Raw genomic sequence first — 20,794 nt, forward strand, 5'->3', positions numbered from 1 at the left:
ACCCCCAGGTGGGGAGGGGGCTGGGGGGCTGGGCCGTGGTGGCCGCCTTGGAGGGAAGGCAGATGTCCAGAGCAGAGCTGTGCGCACCTGACTCCACAGGACCCGTGTGGCTCACAATTCTTTATTAAAGGATGGGACGGGGGCAGTGGGATGGACCCGCTGGAACACCCTCCCCACAAGGGGACCGGGGCGGGGGGGCGGGCGGAGGGCTTGGACGGGCACGCCGTGCGCATCTTCCTGGCACAGCCGTCCCTACTCTTCACGCAGTCTCAAGGCACTGGGCTGGTTTGGGAGCAGGGGAGGGGTGGGGGGCGACAGACCAGAGCAGCCCACCTGATGCTGTGCCCCCGGCGTCCGTCCCCTACCCCCCATCCTCAGCACGGCCCAGGGTGACAGCTACCAGGAGGCAGGGGCTACAGGGCTCTTGAGGCCACCGCCCAGGCACCTTGTCACACGCCTGCCTTAGCCACAGGGTCTTTAGTAGAGCCCACCGGCCGAGGTAGGCTGTCCCCACCTCTCAGGCTTGGCAGGTGGTCAGGCCTGGGAGCGGGGTGTCCTGAGGCTGTGTGAACTGCCCTGCCTGGGGCGGGGAGAGCTGAGGGAACAGGCTCCAACCCAGGGGAGTTGAGGGTTCCTCCGGGGTCCTGGCAGGGGCAGAGGATGCGTGTGTGCTCCTGAGGGACACCGGGTCAGGGGCTGGCCAGGCCACCTGTCTCATCCAGGAGACCCAGAGCATGCCTGAGGGTCCATGGGCCACTGCTGTGACCCCACAGCCCAGAGAAGGCCCCAGGCACATGGCTCTGCCAGCCAGCAGCTGGTCCTGGGCCTTGGGCCTCGTACACACACCAGATCACGGCCGTTGCTGCAAGGTCTGGGCCCCCTGCTGAGGCCCCAGAACAGGAACACACAGCTCCGAGCCACTCTCCCACCCCACACGCTCACACATTCGAGATTGACAGGGGCGGGTACAGGACAGGATGTGGGACCTCAGCTGAGCCTTGCTGGGCGGTAGGGGGTGCAGGGAGGAGCGGGCCTCTCCATCAGTCACCGTGGCTGCCTCCCGGGAAGTGGCACCCCCAGGAGGTGTGGGCACTGACAGGGCCAGCGGGACGCAGACCCTCTCCCAAGAGCGCCACTAGCACCCCACAACCCCAGCAGGCTGAGGGTAGCCACTCTGGACAGCACTTTATTGATTCCCTCAACCCCTGGGCAGATTGGCACAGGTCCCTGGGCTCTGGCCTGTGCCTGGTCTGCCATTCCCTGAGCGGGGCAGGAGGGAGCCCCATAGGGGCAGAGAGGCCTTCTGGGGGCTGGTAGGAGGCAGTGGAGAGCCAGCCCCCCTCCCCAGCACGCAGGTGGGGGCTGGCTCTGGCCGTGGGCAGTGAGGTGAGGAGGCGGCCGTGAGGACCAGCCGAGGCAACTCAGGCCCCCGCCACGGGAGCCTCATAGTGGAGCACATAGTAGTCGTGGACGTACATGAGCACGGCCACCGGCTGCCCGATGATTAGTGTCAGCCACACAGCTGCGTTGCCGTAGTTGCCCTGGAAGAAGCGGCTCACTATCCAGGCCAGCGGGATCTGGAGACATGGGCGGAGGTCAGCTGGCCACAGGGACCTGGGGGCGGGGTGGGGGGGCCTGGGGAGGGACGCTCACCTGAGCCATCATGCCCGTGAAGGCCCAGAGGCGGAACATGTGCAGTGGGATGCTCACCAGGTACTGCAACGGGGTGACAGGGCGTCAGCCAAGCTCGGCCACACCACCCAGGGACGAGGCCGGGGGCCCGCAGAGCGCTCACCTCGTGGAAGAAGGCGGAGGCGAAGAACACCCCTGTCCTGGCCACCCACTTGCTGCTGCCACGCCGGAGCATGGGCTTGTAGAAGTGCCTGCGGAGGGAGGGGCCGTGGGACGGGTGCCTGGCTCCGCCCGGCCACCCGCCCACCGCACACCTGCCCACGCCCACCTGAGGCACCACTTGTGCACCGGGATGTTCCAGTTCTGCCAGAAGTAGGTGACCGACTCCGAGTTCCTGGGGGTTGGGAGCAGCGAGTGACGGAGCGGGCCCGGCCCCGCCCAGGCCCCGCCCCCGGCACGCCAGGCCCGGCCACCCACCACCAGTCCCGGTAGAATTCCCGGTCTCCGAACTGCATGAGCTCGGCCACGGCGTTCATGCACGAGTGGAAGAACCAGTAGAAGAAGATGAGCCAGATGAGGTGATTGGGGACCTGCAGGGGGAGGCAGGTGCCAGGTTGCAGAACACGCCCCGCCCTGCCCGCCCCGCCCCGCCCGGCCCGGCCGCTCACCGCCAGCTTCAGGAGGCGCTCGATAATGCGGGAGTAATCCATATCCTGCAGAGACAGAGCTCAGCTGGCCCCGCGCCCGGCCGCCGCGCCCCCCGCCCCGGGGGAACCCCACCACTCACCTTGAAAGGCTTCATGGAGTTCTGGATGGTGGGGACCATCCACTGCAGGGGAGGGCACAGTGTCAGCTCCCTGGCTAGGGAGCGCACCCGCCCCTCCCACCACCGCTGCCCCGCCCCAAGTACCTGCTGGATCAACCCCACCTGCAGCTGAGTCAAAAACAGCTGAGGGAGGAAGCAGAGAACACCAGGCTAAGGCCCCCGGCCCTTAGCCACTGTCCCGCCCCAAACCCCCCAGCACCTAGCAGCCCCCAAGCCGCCCCAGCCAGCCTCCGTCCTCACCATCTCAAGGAGCCTCCGCAGCAGGAAGCGCTTTCGGATGCGGGGAGAGCGGGGAAAGTTGAGCTCGTAGCACAGAGTAGGGGCAAACAGGAAGTAGTACAGGTCTGTGGGAGGGAGTGAGGGCGGGAGTGAGGCCAGTGCCCGTCAGGGCTCAGGGCTGCCCCCGCTGCCCCGGCCCCGGGAGGGCCTTACCTCGGTAGGTCAGGTTGTCAGGGTAGCTCACCATGCGCTGGGCAGCTCCCCCGTTGGCCTTCTTACCTGCGGGAGCTACAGGCAAGCGAGGGGCGGTGAGGCCTGGCTGCGGCCCAGGTCTGGACCCCCATGACCAGTGACCCGAGTGCTGAGGCCCCAACCCCGGGCAGCTGCTCACCAGCCTTGGCCTTGGCCCGTGCCCTCCGCTCTCGGCACCACAGGTTAACGTCCCGGTAGGAGAAGAGCTTGAGGAAGAGGATGGTGTACACCATCAGAGCCAGCACGGAGCCCACTGCGGGAGAGGCAGGCTCAGGCCACAGCCCTCCCACACGGCTCACAGGAGGCCGGGGTCTCTCCTGCAGGCCCCTGGGGTGGACTGGGGCGAAGGATGCGGCGCACCTGGCGTGATGGACTCGAGCAGCAAGGCCACGGCTGCCGGGAAGCAGAGGATGGTGGCCAGGTTGAGCACGTGCAGCAGCAGCCCAGCCTGCTCCGTCAGGGCACCCTGGGATGGAGGGAGCACAGTGCTCAGCCAGTGCGCCCACTCCCTCGGCCAAGGGCCCCCAGGGGGAGGGCCGCCAGGCCTGGGGCACAGCCCCTCCCAGGAGAGCTACTCGCAGCCTGAACCGTAGGCCCAGCGAGGGGAGCCGACCTCTGGGCAGGACAGGGGACCCCGGCACTGCTTACCACCGCCAGGCGCTTCTCCACCTGGAACGCAGCCACGGCAAAGACATTGGCCACTGAGGACGGAAGTGCCCCAGGTTCAGGCGCAGCTCACCCCTGGCCCTCCCCACCCGAGGGCCTCCTTGGCGCCCAGCTCACCAATAACCAGACACAAGGCAGGCCAGCTGTAGGGGTCCTTCAGAAACAGAGACACCACCTGGATGGGATCCACCAGGATGCCGTACCTGGGGACCGGGGGATGAAGGCCTGAGCAGGTGGGGAGGGGCTTCAGGGGCGGGGCCAGGGCCCTGGGGAGGACACTCACTTGATGAGGTTTTCTAAAAATAACCGTGCATTGCTCAAGATCTGCAAGAGAGAGGAAGGGCACAGCCCCATTAGCCCTGGTCACGGGCTGCCCCCCAGCTCCTCTCAGCACCCGGAGGGGCAAGAGCCCTGGGTGTCCAGGCGGCATCCTGTGACCCATCTGACCTGCACACCTCACCCCACACCACTGCGGGGACAGGAAGTCCTGCAGCAGTGCCCCCATCACCCCAGTACCAGCAGCACAGATGACCTGTTCCCTAGCAGCAGGCCAGGGCCCCAAGGCCCCAGGATGTCCCACACCCCGGGGAGTGGGGAGAAGCTGACCAGTCCTGGGGGCTAGGCAGCTGAGGCCGGACTGCCCTCTTCTGCTCTCCAAGCCCGGGCCTATGGCCCCAGCGCGGCCCCAGCAAGATGGGCTCCTGAGTCTGGCCCGGGGCTGGGGAATGGATTCCCTTTGCAGGCCCGAGGGTCTCCTGCTCCACCCCAGAGAACACAGACCCTGCCGGGTGCCCTCAACTCAGGCCCTGAGCAGGGCTTGCGGCACACTCTGTGAAATAGCGATGCTGGTCAGGGGACACTGCTGGGATCCCTTACCTGGGTGGTCAGGGAAGGCTTCACAAGGAGGTAACGCGCAGAGAGACACAGGAGCCCGCCCTCCCCCAGCCACATGGGCCAACCTCCTGCGGGGCACAGATGTGCCGCCACCACGCCCAGTGGTGGACCCTCCTAGAGCCCACAGCAGGCAGGAGCCAGAGCTGCTGGTGGGCAGCGCTGGTGGAGGGAGCGCAGCGCAGCCCCGGCCCCGGGGTGCACATCTCATCCAGCAGGGGCGCGGTGAGGCAGCAGAGCAGGGGAAAGGTTCTGGGGCTGCGCCAAGGGCCAGGCAGGCCCAAAGGGTTGCAGGGAACAGGCAGTGCTGCCAAGTGGCCCAGGGCCTGCCCTCCGTGGCTGCCTCTACAAACGCGGCCCATGCGGAAGGCCTCCGGGGTCCAAGGACACATCTGAGGGTCAGGCAGGTGTCAGAGCCACTGTCCCCTTGCCCAGCCAGCTTCCCGCCCACCAGACCGCTCCACGGAGCAGGGAGCCATGACAGGAGGATGTGGGTGTGCCAGGAGCCATTTCCACACAGTAACCACAAGCCGCACCCAAGACAGAGGTGCTGATGTCAGGGAAGGGTCAAAGGCCTCTGACCATATCAGCCAGCACAGCAGGAGCTGGGCCCAAGGCCCTTGCCCCCTGCCCCACCCTGCGGGCTGCTCCCGGGCTGCAAGTGCAGCCCCACCCAAGGTGCCAGCAGGCCGGGGCCGCAGCCAGGCCACCCGCGGAGGTGGACGCAGAGGGGCACCTGGAGCCAAGGCCTAGCGCGCTGTCGGGGCCCGGAGCTGCCAGGCTGAGCCCAAGAGCCGTCAGCTTACCCCTGCTCCCCCCCGACCAGGCCTGCCAGGGATCCCAGCCCATGAGGACCCCTTGGAACAGAAGAGACTCTTTCTGGACCCCAAGACCACCCACACCTGCTGTTTCTGGGATTCAACACGGAGGAGAGGCGTGTGGCCCATGCAGGGACCACCGCCACAACCTCTCGCCCACGCAGCCCGGACACCAAAGCTCTGGCGCCTTCCCCCAAGGGCAGAGCCTATGCCCAGGCAAAGGCCAGCCTCGGGCCAAGGCCCCAGCTGCCACGGGGACACCTGCTCCAGACACCAGCCTACTCACCAGCATCACCACACACCAATTCAGGATCCCACGGTAGTTGCTAAAGCCACTGTCAGAGCTGAACAAAGAATCTTGCAGGCGGTGGCACCTGGTAGGGCGGGAGACAGACACTCACCAGCAGGCACCAGCGGAGCAGCGTGGGCTCCCCCTGTCCCCCGGGCGGTGAGAACCCCGGGCCAGGACCAGGTGTGGGTTCACCCCCCGCCCCCTGAGCCCAGGGGCCCAGCCAAGTCCAGCCCCTCAGCAGCCAGCCTCAGGCGGACCCCAGCCCCTCCACAGGGCAACTGTCGTCTACTGTAGCCCAGCAGGACCGCCTATGACCACCCTGCCCGCTCTCCCGCCCACACGTCCTACTCCCCTTCCACAATCACAGGGGGGCCAGGTAGGACCAAGCCCTCAGGACCACCCAGAAGCCTGTCCTTCCAGGACAGGAGGACAGCTGGCCCTGCCCAGCCCAGGGCGACAGGGAGCTGGAGCACCGCAGGCCAAGAGCCCATCCGTGCTCCCCAGAGGCTCCTGGCGCCATCACGCACAATGGCTACAGGGGGCGACGGGCTCTGGGAGCCAGGCCCAGCCTGCGATTCTGCAGACATGGGGGCAGCGCCTGGACCTGCCTTGCTCATCAGCCCACCCCGCTGCCCAGTGCCCCGAGGGGCCCCCACCTCAAACCACCTCCTCCCCATGCTGGGCGCATGCAGCTCTGAGTGGGCGCAGGGCCCTGGGCCAGCTGAGCACCTGAACACGCACATGCGCCTTGGGGGCAGGGGCCCGGGCCTCATCCGCTCCTGTAGCCTCCAACTGTTTCTAAAAGAGTAGAACCCGGCCCAGTTCAACTGCAGGGTAAGTACTGTGCTCCTGCCCCGGCCGAAGAGGCAAGAGGGGCCTGATGGCAGCGAGGTCCCCGCAGAAGCAGGAAGAGGCGACCTCGGGGCCCACCCAGGAGAGCTCCCACCTGATGGGAAAGGGGAAGCAGAAGCGGCCCGCACATCCCCGCCTGATCCTCAGGGTGACACAGGTAGCAGAAGGGCCACTGGGAGGGAAGCCTGGGTGGTTCAGCGGTTGAGCATCTGTCTTTGACTCAGGGCCTGATCCTGGAGTGCCAGGATCAAGTCCCGCGTCGGGCTCCCTGCACGGAGCCTGCTTCTCCCTCTGCCTGTGTCTCTGCCTCTCTCACTGTGTCTTTCATAAATAAATAAAATCTTAAAAAAAAAAAAAAAAAAAAGAAGAAGGGCCACAGGGTGGCTGGGGCTACCCATAGCCTAGCCGCAGCCCAGCCCCTGGGGCGCTCGGCCTGCCCTACCCACCCCGGCTGCCGTGCCACCAGGAAGCCCCACACAGCATTGAGCAAGGCCTCCAGTGTTGTAAGACGTGAGCCCTGGGCCTCCCCTCCCTTCCTGTGCACGCATGTCTCCCTCTCGTGAGGCACCCAGGCAGGACAAGCGGACTCAGGAGGACACAGTGGGGGCCCCGTAGCAGATATCTCTCAGGGCTGACCCTGCCTCAGTGGCCAGCCTTGCTACGGCTGTGGTGAACACCCAGACGGCCCCACCGGGAGGGAGGGGCTGGGAAGGCTGCGATGCTCCCGGGCACCCCATAGCCAGGGTGGAGGCAAGGCCCGCGCTGCACCTGGCCCACCAGCCTGTCCCGGCCACAGGCCTGGCCTCCTCGTGTCCAGCTCCCAGGTCTGTCTGTCTGTCCTGGGCCTTGCGGTGGGACCACTGAGGCCCTCCTCTCCCCGAGTCTCTGTGCCTGCCTTTCTGTGAGGCGAGCAGAGGTCAAGGCCCCACTCCCTAGAGAGCAGTCTCCGGGCCTGTCCCCGGGCCAGCCCCTCTGCCGAGTGTGAGCCCATTCGCTTTCACTGGAGCCGTCCCAGGGCCACCCCCATCTGCACGTCAACATCCATCCAGCGAACGTTTCAGGACAATGTGACCCCTTGTCCCCTTTGGGCCGCCAAGACCACGCTGGCTTTATTTTCAGCCATCTCTAAGATGAAAACAGGGCTGGGGAAGGGGTATCATTTTCCAAATCTGACACCAAACAACATCATAAAAACATGTTCAGATCCCTGCCGTGAGGCTCTGTCCGGCTCTCGAGGGCTCCCCAACCTGCCCACCCCCACTCCCCAGGCCCTCCACGGAGCTCCTCCCACCCCAACCCCAGGCACCCCACTTCCCCACAGGTCAGAGACCCAGGGGAGGAAGCCCACCACCCACCAAAGCCCACAAGGTCCAGCCCTGCCGGTACGGCTCGCAGTGGACCAGAGGGCAGACAGCTGGCCTTGCCCTCTCCCCTGCTACCAGCAGCCGCCCACACCCCTGTGCCCTGCAGCCGTCCCACACTTGCTCCCCAGGTCCACCCAGCCAGCACGGTCATCGTAACTCATCACATGTGTCACATCCCCTTTGGGAGGTAGGTGCACGGGGAGAGTTAGGCTTGCCAAAGTTTGCCCAGGGACACAGCCCCCAGTGAGGGTCACACCTGGGGACCTCAGGGTCCAGCTCCAGGGCCAGCTGTCCTCCCCATTGCCACCCTGTCAGCACTTCCTTCACCCAGCCTCTGAGCTGACTCCTGGGATACAAGGTGAGGAGGTGGGCCCTCCACATGCTCAGACCCAGGAACAGACACCCTGGGGGGGACCCTGCACCCAGAAGGCTCTGCCTGGAGTGCCCATGAACCAAGGGCCACATGCCCTGGGACAGGGCGCTGTGTGTGGCGCCCCCTCCTTCCTGCCCCATGGCCACACCTTGTCTGGGACACACCCAGGGCCTGACCCACCTGCCCAGGCCCAGGTGAGCAGGAAGTGTAGGGAGGGGAGGAGGCCTGGGCCAGGGAGTAAGGGGGAATGGGGAAACTGAAGGCTCGGGAAGGCACGAGCGCACGTGGCCTGCCTGGCCTGGGGACCAGGAGGGGTGTAATCCCTAATCCCCGCCATCCCAGCCATCTCCAGATCCTCCTCCTGGGGGTTGACCTTGAGTTTGGGGAGACAGGGCTGCACTGGCTCAGCCCAGCTATCAGGAGCACAGGCGAGGCTTCCCGACACCTGGCCCTGTGGAGGCAGGAGGAGCCTGTCCCGCAGTGGCCACTGGGCCCAAAGCCAGCGCCCCCCATCTTACACAAAAGACAAGTCCTGCCACTCCTGGAGGAGATGGTGCTAGCCATGCCCCTGCCTCCTGGACGGCAGTTAGCAGCGGGGACTTTGCAGCCTCCCTCACTGGCCCGCAGGCCGCCGCCTTCTCCTCCTCTTCCTCCTCCGCGGCGCCTGCCTGCGGCGCCTGCAGACTCTGGGCTTGACCTTTGCCCACGCTGCTCAGTGCTGAGATTACCTTATCTCCAGGTGGACTGTGAGCACCCCGAGGGCATGGACCCCAGCTGCCCTCACCCCCCCCTCACCATGGTGAAGAAAGCCTCTGTTCCTACCAAGACAGCAGATCCTGGCAGGCACACTGACCAACTGCCCACTTCCTCCGTGCTAACCTGTAGCCCCAAAGGCACTCCCCATGCCAAAGCCCCCGAGGCCCCCTGGGCCGGAGCAGAGGTCAGCAGCTGGAGCACGAGGCTGGAGGTGGCAGAGGGAGGCTGTGGAGCCAGCTTCCAGGAGGGAGCCCTGACCCAGCCAAGTCCGCCCATCAGCTCGACCCGCTCCCCACGCCTGCCTGCCAGCCCCTCAGCTACACAGGCTGCCCCACCTGTGGGCACCGCGCCCGCGGGGTGAGAGCCCCGGGGAGAGCCCGACTCTGCCCCGCAAGAGGACACCTCTGCTAACATGAGCAGGGCCCCGGGCCAGCCAAGCTCTGGGTGAGGGAGGGGCCCCCATGAACACAACTCTGGGGACGGCGTGCAGGACCAGACGGCCGCTCAGGGGGCCGACCCGGGCCGCGGGCAGCATTCCCAGCAAGCCCCCGAGGGCCTCCCCGGCCTCCTCTCCTCGCGCACGGGGGCCGGGCCGGGCGCCCCCGGGCTGCGCGGAGGGGCGTCTGGAGGCGGGGCGCTTCCACCTGGTGACCTTGGCAGGTGGCTCTCCGGTCCGTGCCTCAGTTCCCCCACGGGGCCCAGGGAACACCTGCCAACGCCCAGTCGGGGAGCGCCCGGGCACTCGGAGGGCCCGGACAGGGGTCTGCGCTCAGGGCTGAGGGAGAGGCGCGTCGCTACCTCAGGTCCCAGTGGCTGCCGCCCGCGTCGGAGCCGCGGCTCTCGTCCTTGTCGGCGGCCGGCGCGTCGCCCCCGGGGCCCGCGGCCCGCACCTCTTCTTCCGCCGCCGCGGGCCCGCCGCCGCTCTGGCTCGAGGGCCGCGAGCCCGTCCTCCGGCGCCGGGAACCGCCCGCGCCGCCGCGGTCGCCCATGGCCTCAACCTGCACCCTGTCCCGGCAGAGTCGTGGTCCGCCGGGCTCGCAGCACCCAAGGCCGGCGGCCCCGCCTCCAGCCCCTCGGCCAACGGCCGCCACCGCCCCCTGCCGGCCGCCGTAGCCCGCGCGCTGGCCCGGGCCGCCAATCAGCGCGCGCCCTCCGGGCCGTCCGGGGAGCGCGGGCGCGTCGCTCTGGGAGCCGCTCACTGGCCGGCCGCGGCGGCGCGCGCCTATTTGTAGTCCGCGAGCGCGCGGGGCACGCTGGGAGTCGTGGTCGCCCCGCGCGCGGCACCCTGGGAGTCGTGGTCGCCCCGCGCGCGGCACGCTGGGAGCCGGGGTCGCCCTGGACGCGGGGAGGACAGGGTTGGGGTGTGCGGCCCTTGACGCAGCCTCCTCCCCGCGGGCCGCGGCGCCTCCGCGGAGCTCCCCCGGCCGCTTCCCCGCTGCTCATCCCTCTGGAAACGCAGGGTTGCGCCATTGCTCTGCCAGGCGCGGAGCCCGGGGCGTAATCGTTTCCGAGGGGCCTCCGGAGTTAGCGTCCGCCGGGCCGGGGCGGGCCGGGGCGCGGTACTCGCCTTTTGCTCCACCCAGCGTGTGGGTCCCGAGCGCACGTCGGGGAGCTCTCTAGTTAGCACCTACTTTTCCTCGGCTGAGGTTGTCCACACAAGCGCCAGACCGAAAGATGGAGCAGGACAGAGGCCCAGGCCCCGGTCCCTGGGACGCCCGCCCTGCCGGGTGGCTCCACAGCCCCGGGCCCCGCGGGCACAGGGACTCCCCTCCCCGGGTGGCCCCTTCCGCAGGCTTGCGGGGCCGCCATCCTTTCCACCCAGGCTAGTTTTGCCAGGGCCTGGGGAGCCTGGAGACCCAGCGGCTCCCGTGTCTCGCACGACTGCGAGGTGGCAAGTGCGCCTCCCTCCCACTTTAGCTTAACACGCATCTGTGCGTGGGGCTTGGAGTGTGAGGATCCTGGATTTCAGGGTGCGAGGCTTTCCTGGGGGCTCAGCCAGGTTTACCCAGCAGCAAAACTCCATTAGCCATTCATGCCCGAGGTGAGCAAGGCCAAGAAGAGCGCCTCTCCAGAAGCAAATACACCGAGAGTGTTGGCCTGAGGTTAGCGGCGTCTTCGTGCGGACTGGCCACCGCCTTCATCACAGTGTCTGGGCCCTCGGTGACACGTCCCTATTGCCACTGGGCCATCGGGGACTGATAGCCCGGCATCCGTACCTGGCAGGCTGGGGCTACCGGGCCGTGTCTTCCAGTGACCCGCCCCAGGGTCTGCGGGCCTGGGCAGGAGAGCCCCTCCCACGTGCCTGCGCGGCCCACCTGCTCTCCCATCCAGTCCTGCAGACCTCGGCGCCTGTGCACGAGCTGGCCTGCGCCAGGCTGCGCTAGGCCTTGCCGAATGCTGATCCCGAGCGAAGGTGAACAAAGGGGTGTCCTCGCGGGCGCCCGCAGCGTAGGAGTGTGCCTGAGAGCGCTGCCACGCGCGCCCACGGTCTCCGCGTGCCCTCTGGCTGCGCTGTCCTTCCAGTGCGGAGCCCAGAGCCACGGGGCCCGCCCCGGCTGCCGGGGAAGACTGAGGACTCAGGCTCCCAGTCGGCCTCGGATGAGCGCAGCGGCCAGGAAGCGGGAACCGTGAGGCTGGAAGCGGCTGCCCGCGTGCACAACCGGCTCCAAGCCGTTCTTTGGCAAGTGGCAGCAGGAGTGAAGCGACCGGAGTGGACGAGGCACCACCGGGAGGAGGAGCCCCGCGGGGCCCCGGCCGGGCCGTCGAGGCTCGGGCGCCGAGAGGGGCGCGCGGGGAGCCGGACAGCGAGGCGCTGGGCAGGCGCGGGCTGCGGGAGCACCGATGAGGAGGGGCCTCGGCGCCGGGGCGGGGCCTGCGCCGCGTGGGCAGGGCCTCGGGAGGCGTTGTGGGGGCTCGGCCCCCCCCCCCCCGCGGCCCCAGTCACCTCGGGGGAGGAGGAGGCGGGGTGCCTGGCGACCCGGGCGCGCGAGAGGGCGGTACCGCTGCCCGCGCTGCACCTGCGCAGGGGCCAGAGGTCGGGCCTTGCCGGTGGGTGCCTAAGAAGGGAGGCCAGCGGGCAGACCCGGCTCGGGATGCAGGGTCCTGTCCGTGGAGATTATGGGGACTGAGGGACAGGCCCGGGGAGGCAGGGCCTGCCCTTCCACCCCAGTGCCCCTCTGCAGAAGCAGAGACCTCCGGTCCACAACCAGGAGCTGGCGAGGAAGGAGCGCTCCTCCGGCCTGGACACTCCCCCGGGAGTGACTTCAGGGGTGGGGCGGGTGGGTTAGTGGGGAAGGGCTGCTGTCAAAGGCGGGCCTCGGGTAAACTGTCCTCCCTGAGGCTAATTCTTCCTACAAAGCCTTCCCCAGCCTGGGGACAGTGAAAGGTCCAGGACATTGACCTCTCCCGGGAACAGGGGCTTTCACTCCATAGGTTTCCACAGGCTCCTAGTGCTCCCCAAAGAGGGCGCCCACCTCCGCCTGAGCCCCACCCTGAGCAGCCTACAGGCTTACCTGGGCCGCCCACCCTGATGAAGTCTGGGCAGACCTGTCTCCTGCCAGGGTTCACACAGCTTGCTCTGGGATGACCTGGTTTGACGGCATGTCTCCAAAGACTCTAGGCCCCTCAGCTCATACCTGCCTACCTGGGTATCAGAAGGCATTGCTAGGGCAGGCGACCCTGTCCCGGGGCTGCCCCTGACCAGCGCAGTCCTGCCCCTCACCTCAGTTTGGTTCAACCTGTCTAGAGCTCAAGAGCTGTGAGTGGCTGTGGAAGCCTCTCTGTCACCTGAGTGGCACCTCCCCAGAACCAGCATGGGTCAGCTGTCCCTAGAGGCCTCCTCACACTGCGGGGGTCAGGATGTGGGCAGCACGGAACAGGAAGGGGCTAGACCTTGCACCTTCTGCTGTCCCCCTTTTTTCCATTGGTATTGAGGAGGGGTCGTTGGTGGCCGTCAGCCCCGAGGGGCAGCAGGAGCCCCTGCAGGGAGAGTAGGCCAGAGGTCTGCAGGCCCTGCTGTACCGACTCAGGTGAGTCTAGGTCACTTCTGGGCTGGGCCTGGCCTCAGGCAGGAGACCTTTGGCTCCCTCAGCTCCTGGCACAGGGTGGATTAACCTGCCACTGGACAAATGCCAGCTGCTTTGCTTTCAGGGGAGTCCTCCCACGCCTCGGCCTGTCAAGCCGGCCCTCCTGGCAGGATGAAGACAGCCCTCTCCCGAGAAGGGACACTGGCACGCCTGACACAGGCAGTGAGCTGCCCCCGGGGCTGCATGGGCAGGCTGCCATTGCCAGCGCCCGGCCTGCACCAGCCCCGCCGGGACGCAGCAGGACTAGACAGACGGCCCTCCGACATCCCAGCGCCCCTGTAGGCCCAGTGCTGCAGACATCAACCCGACACTCCAAGTTCTATCAAGAGTGGCATTTATTCTCCTCGTGGAGGTGCGGCGCTCCGGGGAGCTGGTGCTATTGTGCTTAGGAAGGAGGTCTGTCCGTCCGTCCGTCTGTCCGGCCGGCCCAGCCCCAAACGGGGGCGGAAGAGGGGCGCGGCCCGAGTAAAAATCCCGGCCTGTTCCGGGTGGGAGTATGTACAAGGCGGCGGGGCGCAGGCGGGGGTGGGGGCGGGGCAGGCCGGCGGCCCGCAACCCCCACCCGAGGGCCCCCGCATCTCGGGCCCTACTCGTAGAATCAGTACAAAATAGGTGCTACCTAAACGTTCCTTCTACCTGAATTCGCTAAGTCGGTTATTGTGCTGCTTAGTTATGGGGGCGGGAGGGGGCCCATGGCTTTCCACGGCGGCGGGGTGTAGGGAGAAGCGGGAGGCCCTGGCCGGCCTATGGCCCTCTGGCCTTCTCCTTAGGTAGGTAGACAGGCGTGTGGGGATGGGGCGGGGTGCCTGTGTGTGCGTGTGCATGCGGGTGTGCCCAGCACAGGGGGGCAGGCCCCCGCTTGGGAGCTGTGTGGACACGGGGCTGTGGTATAGAGGGTTTTGGATATGGGCCCTGCTGGGCTGGGCCCTCAGTCCGCTCCGGCAGGTGCAGCTGGGTAGCAGCTTGGCGCCCAGTGGAATGGGGCTGACCAGGCCATACACTCCAGCGTGCACCTTTTGTCTGGCCTGGGGCCCTGGCCCCACACAGCAGAGCCCGGGAGGCCAGAAGATGGAAGGACTGAGAGTCGGTGGTATGGGTGGCCCTGCTCATGCTGGGCCTTGGGGCCCTGGGTCTGTGCCACCTGAGCTGAGAACGCCAGGTGCAAGTCAAAGGTTGAGCCCAATTGCACCCAGCACTGGCCCTGGGCTGGGGCGGGGAAGAGGTAAGGGGGATGCAGGGCTGGGTCTAGGGACCAGGCCTTTCTCTGCAGATGCAGCCCTCCTTGGCCCATCCAAACCTGCTGGACCCCTGTCACCCACATGCACCCCCTGCAGGTCGCTGCATCCCTGGCCGACTCTGCAGCGGGCCTGGCACATGGTAGGTGCCTAATGAACAGTCCGTCGGTGGGTGATGGATGACTGAAGGAGGGGTCTCGGGCGCAACCGCCCTGCCCCTGCCCCTGGAGCCGTTACACCCGCAGGGCTCTGCCGTGGGAGGGAGGGAGGAGGGGGAAAGTCTGCGCGTCCGGCCCCGCGCAATGTCCCTGATCTAGGGGCCTATGGGGTGAGTAGGGCAGGGGGATACCTGATTCTCAGTAACTCTAGAGGCGGCGGCAGCTTCGCATGCAGTGCGCATTATTGCTCTATAGTCGGCGTCGGACTAACTAAGGGACAGGAAGCGGGCAGCCCCGGGAAGGGACGGGAGGGGGTGGGGCTGCATGCAGTGACGTCACAAAGGCGGCGGCCAATGGGGCGGGCCCTTGGGGCGGGGTCGCCGCCGAGGCTTTGGCATAGACGGGCGAAAGTTGGCAACCGAGTGGGGGCGGGGCCCAGGGGGCGGGGTTCAGGGGCGGGGAAGGTGACCCCTGACGTCCCGAGCCCCTGGCGTCGGCGTCGGCGGGAAGGATGGGGGCCTCAGCGCCCCTTCCCCGACCCGAGTGCAATCCGTTCATAAATAAAACGTACAAATACAGAAAGAAAGAAACCCGACGCATCCGCAACCCCCCCAGGGGGCTTTACCCGCAAAGCGAATACAGAGAGGTGTGTGATGGGCCGTGCCCAGGCCTGCCTGCCGGGCCGGGCGGGCTCCGGCCTCCCGCACCGAGGGCCCGGGGACGAGGGGGGGGGGCCCGGGGCGGGGGCGCTGGGGTCTGAGGAGGTCGGATAAGTCCATGCGATTCGATATGCGTCATTATTATTCGTTATGAAGGACAGAGCCCGGGACGCTGGGCTGGAAGAATTCGGATTTGGCAGAGGATGTGAGGATGCGAGGGCGGGAGAGCGGGGCGGCCGGGACCCAGGCCCCGGAGCGGCCCCGAGGGAGAGGGTGCCGCCGCCCGCCTCTTTCCCGTCCCCAACGCGTCACCCCCGGGGCTCCGCGGAGGCCGGGGAGCAGGGCCGCCTCAGCAGGACCTCCTCCCGCTCCTCCCCCGCCTGCTCCCTGGACGTCTAGGCCGCAGGCCTGGCCCTTGGAAGGCTTGGAAAGGGGTGGGGAAGACCTGAGTCTCTGCGACGCGACCCAGGGGCGCAGAGGAGGGAGGGAGGGTGCTCCCCACCTCACCCCACCCCGGTCTTCAGAGACCTAACTCGGAGATGAGGTTCGGTTCGGGGTCTCCTCGACCCTATTGCTGGGAAAAAGCCTGGGGCACCCTGGAGGGGAAGGGAGGGGGGTCGGGGTGGGTCTCCCCTCAGGACCCTATTGCTTGAAGGGGCCCCGACAAGGCCCCCCGCGGGCGGGGCGGGGCCGGGCCCCCTCCCTCTATTGCTGTGAGGAGGGGCCCGCCCTCCGGCCCCTCCGCCCGGGCGCTGGCGGAGACTTCCCTGGGGGCCCGTATTGCTGAGAGCCGACCGGCTGGGCTGGCGTTGGCACCGCCGCCCTAGGCCTGCACGGGACCGAGCTGCGGCGAGGCGGCGGGCGCCTGGGCCGCGGGGCCTCCGCCGCCAGCGCCGCCCTTGAAGCATGCAGACTCGTAGTGCTTGTTGAGATAGGACTTGAGCGCGAAGCTCTTCTTGCAGCGCTTGCACTGGAAGTGCTTGAAGGCCGAGTGCGTCTGCATGTGCGCGCGCAGGTTGGAGCGGTCGGCGAAGGCCTTGCCGCAGTGCGCGCAGCCGAAGGGCTTCTCGCCCGTGTGGGAGCGCATGTGGCCTTGCAGCAGCCAGGGCCTCGAGAAGGCCTTGCCGCACACGCCGCACTTGTGGCGCAGGTCGTGCGTGAGCAGGTGCATGGCCATGGCCGGCATGGACACGTACACCTTGCCGCACGTCGGGCAGCGCCGCGCCAGCTGACTGTCCAGGCTGCGGTGCGTCTGCTTGTGGCGGCTCAGGTTCGACGACGTGGCGTACGTCTTCCCGCACTCGCCGCACGCGTGCCGGCCCCCCGCGCCGCCAGCCCCGGGCCCCGCGCGCGCCTCCGTGCTCACCCCCGCGCGCGCGCTGCTCCGGCCCCCGGCCCCCGACCCCGCGCTGCGCGCGCCCGCCCCGGCGCCGCCTCCGCTGTCGCCGTCGGGAGCCGCCGCTGAGGCCGTAGAGGGGGCGGCGGCGTTGGCGGCCTTGCGGCGCGAGCGCCCGTCGGTGATGAAGAAGGCGTCAGCCGCGTAGCCCTCGCTGACGGCCGCGTCGCCGTTGATGTAGCCGCCCGCGGCCGTGGCCAGCTCTGGGCGCGGGGTGGGGGGCGGTGCCGAGCCCGCGGCCGCCGGGCCCAGTTCTCCGCGCACGGCCGCGGCGTACATGGGCTCCGGGGACGGCCCCTTGAGCAAGGCCGCCTCCGCATCGCCATCGTAGACGGAGGCGGGCCCCGCGTAGTCGTTGAGGTATCCTGGGGGCCGGGCGGACAGACAGGCAGACAGAGGGAGGGGGCAGCGGGCAGCGGGCAGCGGGCGGGACACACGGGGTCCGGGAAGGAGCAAACAGGAAGAAGGACAAAGAAGAAGAGGCCGGGGACCGCGGGGCACGGAGCACGGAGGGGGGGGGGGTAGAGAGAAGAGAGGACAGATGAGACCGGGCCCGGCTCCGCCCCCGCCGCCCGCCCCACCCGCGCAGGGGGAGGACAGAGGCGCATCCTCGGGCGCGGGCGCGGCTGCCCCCCTTCCGCGGAGCCTCAAGGTCAGGGGGGAGGGGCGGCGCTTCCCTCGCCCTTCCTCCTCCACCCCTCCTCCCCCTCGGGTTCTCCCCACTTCAGCAGTTTTCCCTGATTATGCAACACACTGCGGACCCGCAGCGCACAAAGCCGGGACCGCCCACCAAGGGACCCCGTCGCTCCTGCCTCTCGGGGTTCCCACCTGCTCTCCCCCTCGGCACCTAGAACTCGTGCCCGGGCTGGATGCTGCCCCTCGTTGGCCCCCGAGTCGCCCCCGCCTCCACGGGCCCTGAAGACTTCTCCATCCGGCAGCCCCTCCCACCCGGTAGCACCTCCTTCCTGCCGCCCAGGTGTCTCCTCTTCCTCACTGGACCGGACCCCCCTTCCCACTCCAGCCCGGTCTCCCTCCAATCACTCTACTTCTTCGCCCACTCCCTTCGGTCATCCCGCACCCCCTGGGCCCTCCCTCGTTCCACATAGCCCTCTTCCCCCAGGCCCTAACCCTTTGTCGGGGCCTTCCCAAGCCTCGGGTGGGCGGGTGACAGGGGAGTGCCAGGGCACCCAGCAGGGGACACCTTCACTGAGGCAAGCTGCAGGGAGGCAGCATCATTCAAGCCGATAACCGCAGTTGTTCTCAAGGCACAAGATGGATCTCACAACCTCAAAGTCACAGATGCACACACCACACGATGCAGGCTCTGGCTTCTCCAGGGTTACACCCAGCCTCCCAGCCACCGTCAGCCCTGGAGTGTCCTCAAAGGGGTGGGCTGCACGCTGATCCCAGCCCAGCACCGACTCATGCAGGGTCACACATGCAGCCACCCAGGACACACTCTCAGCCAGGGTCGCCAGTCACATGGGTGCACAGCGGCCTCAGAGTCACATGGTCCCATGTAGTGGCACACAGGCAGGCACACACTCATACAGGGTCACACACAAGCGCACACAGTCACATGGCTGCACGCAGTCACATGGGCGCACACAGGCTCACACACAGGCTCAGGTCACACTTGTTCTATCATCCCAGGCCGCCGCTGGCACTCCCAGCCCTCTTGCCTGCATGCTAACAGTTGTCCTTGAACTTGAGCAACCTTACACAAAGAGCCTCCCCCTGATTCCAGCACTTGGGACCTCCCTACCTACAGCCCTCCTGCCCACATCCTCCTGCCTGACCCTGGCTGCAGGGGAAATACTGCTGCTCCTCTGCTGACACCCTAGTCCTGACAGGTGGCGGCCCCCACTGGACCCATGCTTACTCCCAGGAACTCGCAGCACTCCGCTGACCCTAGCCAAAAAAAAGACAGGATGATGCCGAGGAAGGCCCAGGCTTCTGGGTGTGGGTCTGCACGCATGACAGGTCCTGTCATATCAGCCAGGTGTCCATACGACTGCATCTGTCCCCACATAGTCAGGGTGTGGGTCGGTGTGTACCTTCGGGCACTTCCTGTTCCCATCCCTTGTTCCCCACCTCCTCTCCCGCATTGGCACTCTCCTTGCCTGGCGGCTGTGGCCCTGCTCTGGCCTGCCTCTGCATTCCCCTCTCCCCACCCTCCTCCACAGTCCAGCTTCAGCTGCCCTCTCCCTCTGGTTCTGGTTCCTCGGGTCTATTTCCCGGGGCCCCTGCCCCTTGCCTCCCCAGTACTCTGGTCCTCTGCCCCCTCCAGCACTGCCCTGGGCCCCTTGCCGTCCCCAGCCTCAGCCCAGCTCTCACCTTTCTCGTGCAGTCGCACTCCGAGGTCGCTGCGGGCGCGCCCGTAGGAGCTCTCAAGGTCCGCCGAGGAGAACGTGTCAAGTTTGACCTTCTTGACCAGGAAGGACCTGGGCATGATTCCTGCGGGGCTCCGGCGCTGCGGGCCTGCGGAGCCGGGGCGCGGGGGGGCTGCGGCCGCGGCGGGGCCCCGTCACCATCCGAGGAGCGGCGGAGGCAGCACGGGTCCCCACTCTGGCCTCTGGATGCTGCCGCTGGAGTGCCGTCCTCTCTCCTCCTGCCTGCCTGCCTTGCGTTTCCTCCTCTGCTTCTCTGGATTCCTCCTCTTTTCCTTCCTTCTCCTCTTCTCTTCTCTTCTCTTCTCTTCTCTTCTCTTCTCTTCTCCTCTCCTCCTTCCTTCCTTCCTTCCTTCTTTCCTTCCTTCCTTCTTTCCTTCCTTCCTTCCTTCTTTCCTTCCCTCCTCTGGTCCCGGCTTCCCAGCCCGCAGTGCCGCCCCTGGACAGGCGGGGGAGGAGGCCGGGGGATGGGGGGTGGGGAAGGGGGGAGCGGCTCCGTCCCGAGCCCGGAGGCTGCGAGTGGGTGCAGGGCTGGCCCGGCTCCGCGGCCCCCTTCCCCTCCCCCCCCCACCGCCGCGGCGGAGCCTCAGTCAGCGACCCCCCATGCCCCTGGGGGTGGAGGCGCCGGGCCCGGAGAACGCGGCGGCGGCGGCGGCGGGAGCGCCAGCAGCTTCAGCACCGCGGCCAGCGCCGGCCCGGCCAGCACCTCGGCCAGCGACCGGGCGCGCTCAGCCGCGGCGGGCGGCAGGGGGCGGGCCGCGGGGGCTCGGCCGCCGGGCGGGGGTCCTCGGCGGGGGTCTCTGGGAGGCTTGCTTTATTGTTCTGCAGCCGGAGCTAGCGGCGGCGGCGGCGGCGGCGGCGAGCGGGGGGCGGGGGTCCTGGGGGGAGGGGTGCGCAGGGAGGGCGGGCCGAGGGAAGGAGAGAGGGAGGGACGGGGGCTCTGGGGGCGGGGCTCGGCGCTCGGACAGCTCCTGGGCCCGGCCTCCTGCGCCCGCGGCCGCCTCTGCCTGCGGCCGGGGCCAGCCTCTGGCTTTTAAAGCCCGGGAGCTGAGGGAGGGGGAGGGCGGGGAGGGAGGAGAAGCCGGCGGAAATGGCTTCGCTGGGCCGGGCCCGGCCAGGGTCTCCTGGGAGGGGTCTTGGGGATGCCGCGGCCCCCGCCCGTGTGGATTTCCCCCGAGCAGCTTCGGGAATGGAGGCCTGGCGGTCTGCGGCATTGTCGTGCGTGGGGGGAGAGGTGGAAACAGGCCTGGGACTCATGAGCCGCAGCCCGGAGATCTAGTGGGGAGGGACGCAGGGCGGATCCCAGCCCCGACCCGCCCGCCTGGCTTTCGGGTCTGGAGGCTGGGGATCTCGGGGGGCGGGGGCGGGGGCGGGGGCGAGAGGCCAGAGAGCGAGTGCTGAGGCAGCGGAAGCGCAGTGTGGAAGCGCTGCGCGCGCCGCGTGCCGCAGTGTCTCCCTGCCACTCGGTCACCCGGGCTGACCCCGTGCCCGCTGGAGAGGCCTCCCTGCACCCCCGCCCCTTCCCCCCAGGGGCGGATGTCGAGCGCGGCGGCGACGCAGCCAAGGGGCTGGGGAGGGGGAGAGGGGCAGCCGTGCCCTTGCTCTAGAAATGCGACTTCACGGGTGGTTTTGCACCCTCCCGCGCGGCCGCAGCTCCCCCCGGCGGCCCCGCAACCAGGCGGATAACCCTTCCCGCGGCCGCCCGCCCCGCGTTTGCAGCCCCCATGACGTCAGGCCCGGCCGCCAATGGCCGCGCGCGGGGGTGTCGGGGGCTCCAGGCCGCACAATGGCCGCGCGCGGGGACATATGTCCTCAATTAGGACCCCGAGCTGCCATTGTCCCCTCAGTCCCCGCGCCGGCCGGCTGGGGAGCCCACGCTCGGAGCGCCTCCGCGAGCCCGCCGGCGCCGAGGGCCGAGGCGGCGGCGGCT

The 20,794-nt window shown here is 68.2% G+C and overlaps 2 protein-coding genes across 2 annotated transcripts; both read right to left on the reverse strand.

Annotated features, from left to right (window-relative positions):
• Positions 1-1,166: 1,166 nt before the first annotated feature.
• On the reverse strand, positions 1,167-10,135 carry DGAT1 (diacylglycerol O-acyltransferase 1). Its single transcript, XM_055314007.1, has 17 exons — positions 9,740-10,135; positions 5,591-5,678; positions 3,879-3,919; positions 3,713-3,798; positions 3,578-3,630; positions 3,290-3,395; positions 3,069-3,182; positions 2,891-2,965; positions 2,699-2,802; positions 2,543-2,581; positions 2,420-2,461; positions 2,301-2,345; positions 2,110-2,222; positions 1,961-2,026; positions 1,796-1,883; positions 1,654-1,716; positions 1,167-1,577 (listed from the first exon to the last, which is right to left on the reverse strand). The coding sequence occupies exons 1-17, from the start codon at positions 9,928-9,930 to the stop codon at positions 1,422-1,424; spliced, it is 1,470 nt and encodes a 489-aa protein (XP_055169982.1). The 5' UTR covers positions 9,931-10,135; the 3' UTR covers positions 1,167-1,421.
• Positions 10,136-13,364: 3,229 nt separating this feature from the next.
• SCRT1 (scratch family transcriptional repressor 1) lies at positions 13,365-19,247 on the reverse strand. The gene is made up of 2 exons (XM_055314243.1): positions 18,812-19,247; positions 13,365-16,839 (listed from the first exon to the last, which is right to left on the reverse strand). Exons 1-2 carry the CDS (start codon positions 18,924-18,926, stop codon positions 15,902-15,904), a joined length of 1,053 nt encoding a protein of 350 aa, XP_055170218.1. The 5' UTR covers positions 18,927-19,247; the 3' UTR covers positions 13,365-15,901.
• Positions 19,248-20,794: the final 1,547 nt, after the last annotated feature.

Source organism: Nyctereutes procyonoides, unplaced genomic scaffold (genome assembly GCF_905146905.1).
Source record: "Nyctereutes procyonoides isolate TBG_1078 unplaced genomic scaffold, NYPRO_anot_genome, whole genome shotgun sequence".
NCBI classification, from domain to species: domain Eukaryota; kingdom Metazoa; phylum Chordata; class Mammalia; order Carnivora; family Canidae; genus Nyctereutes; species Nyctereutes procyonoides.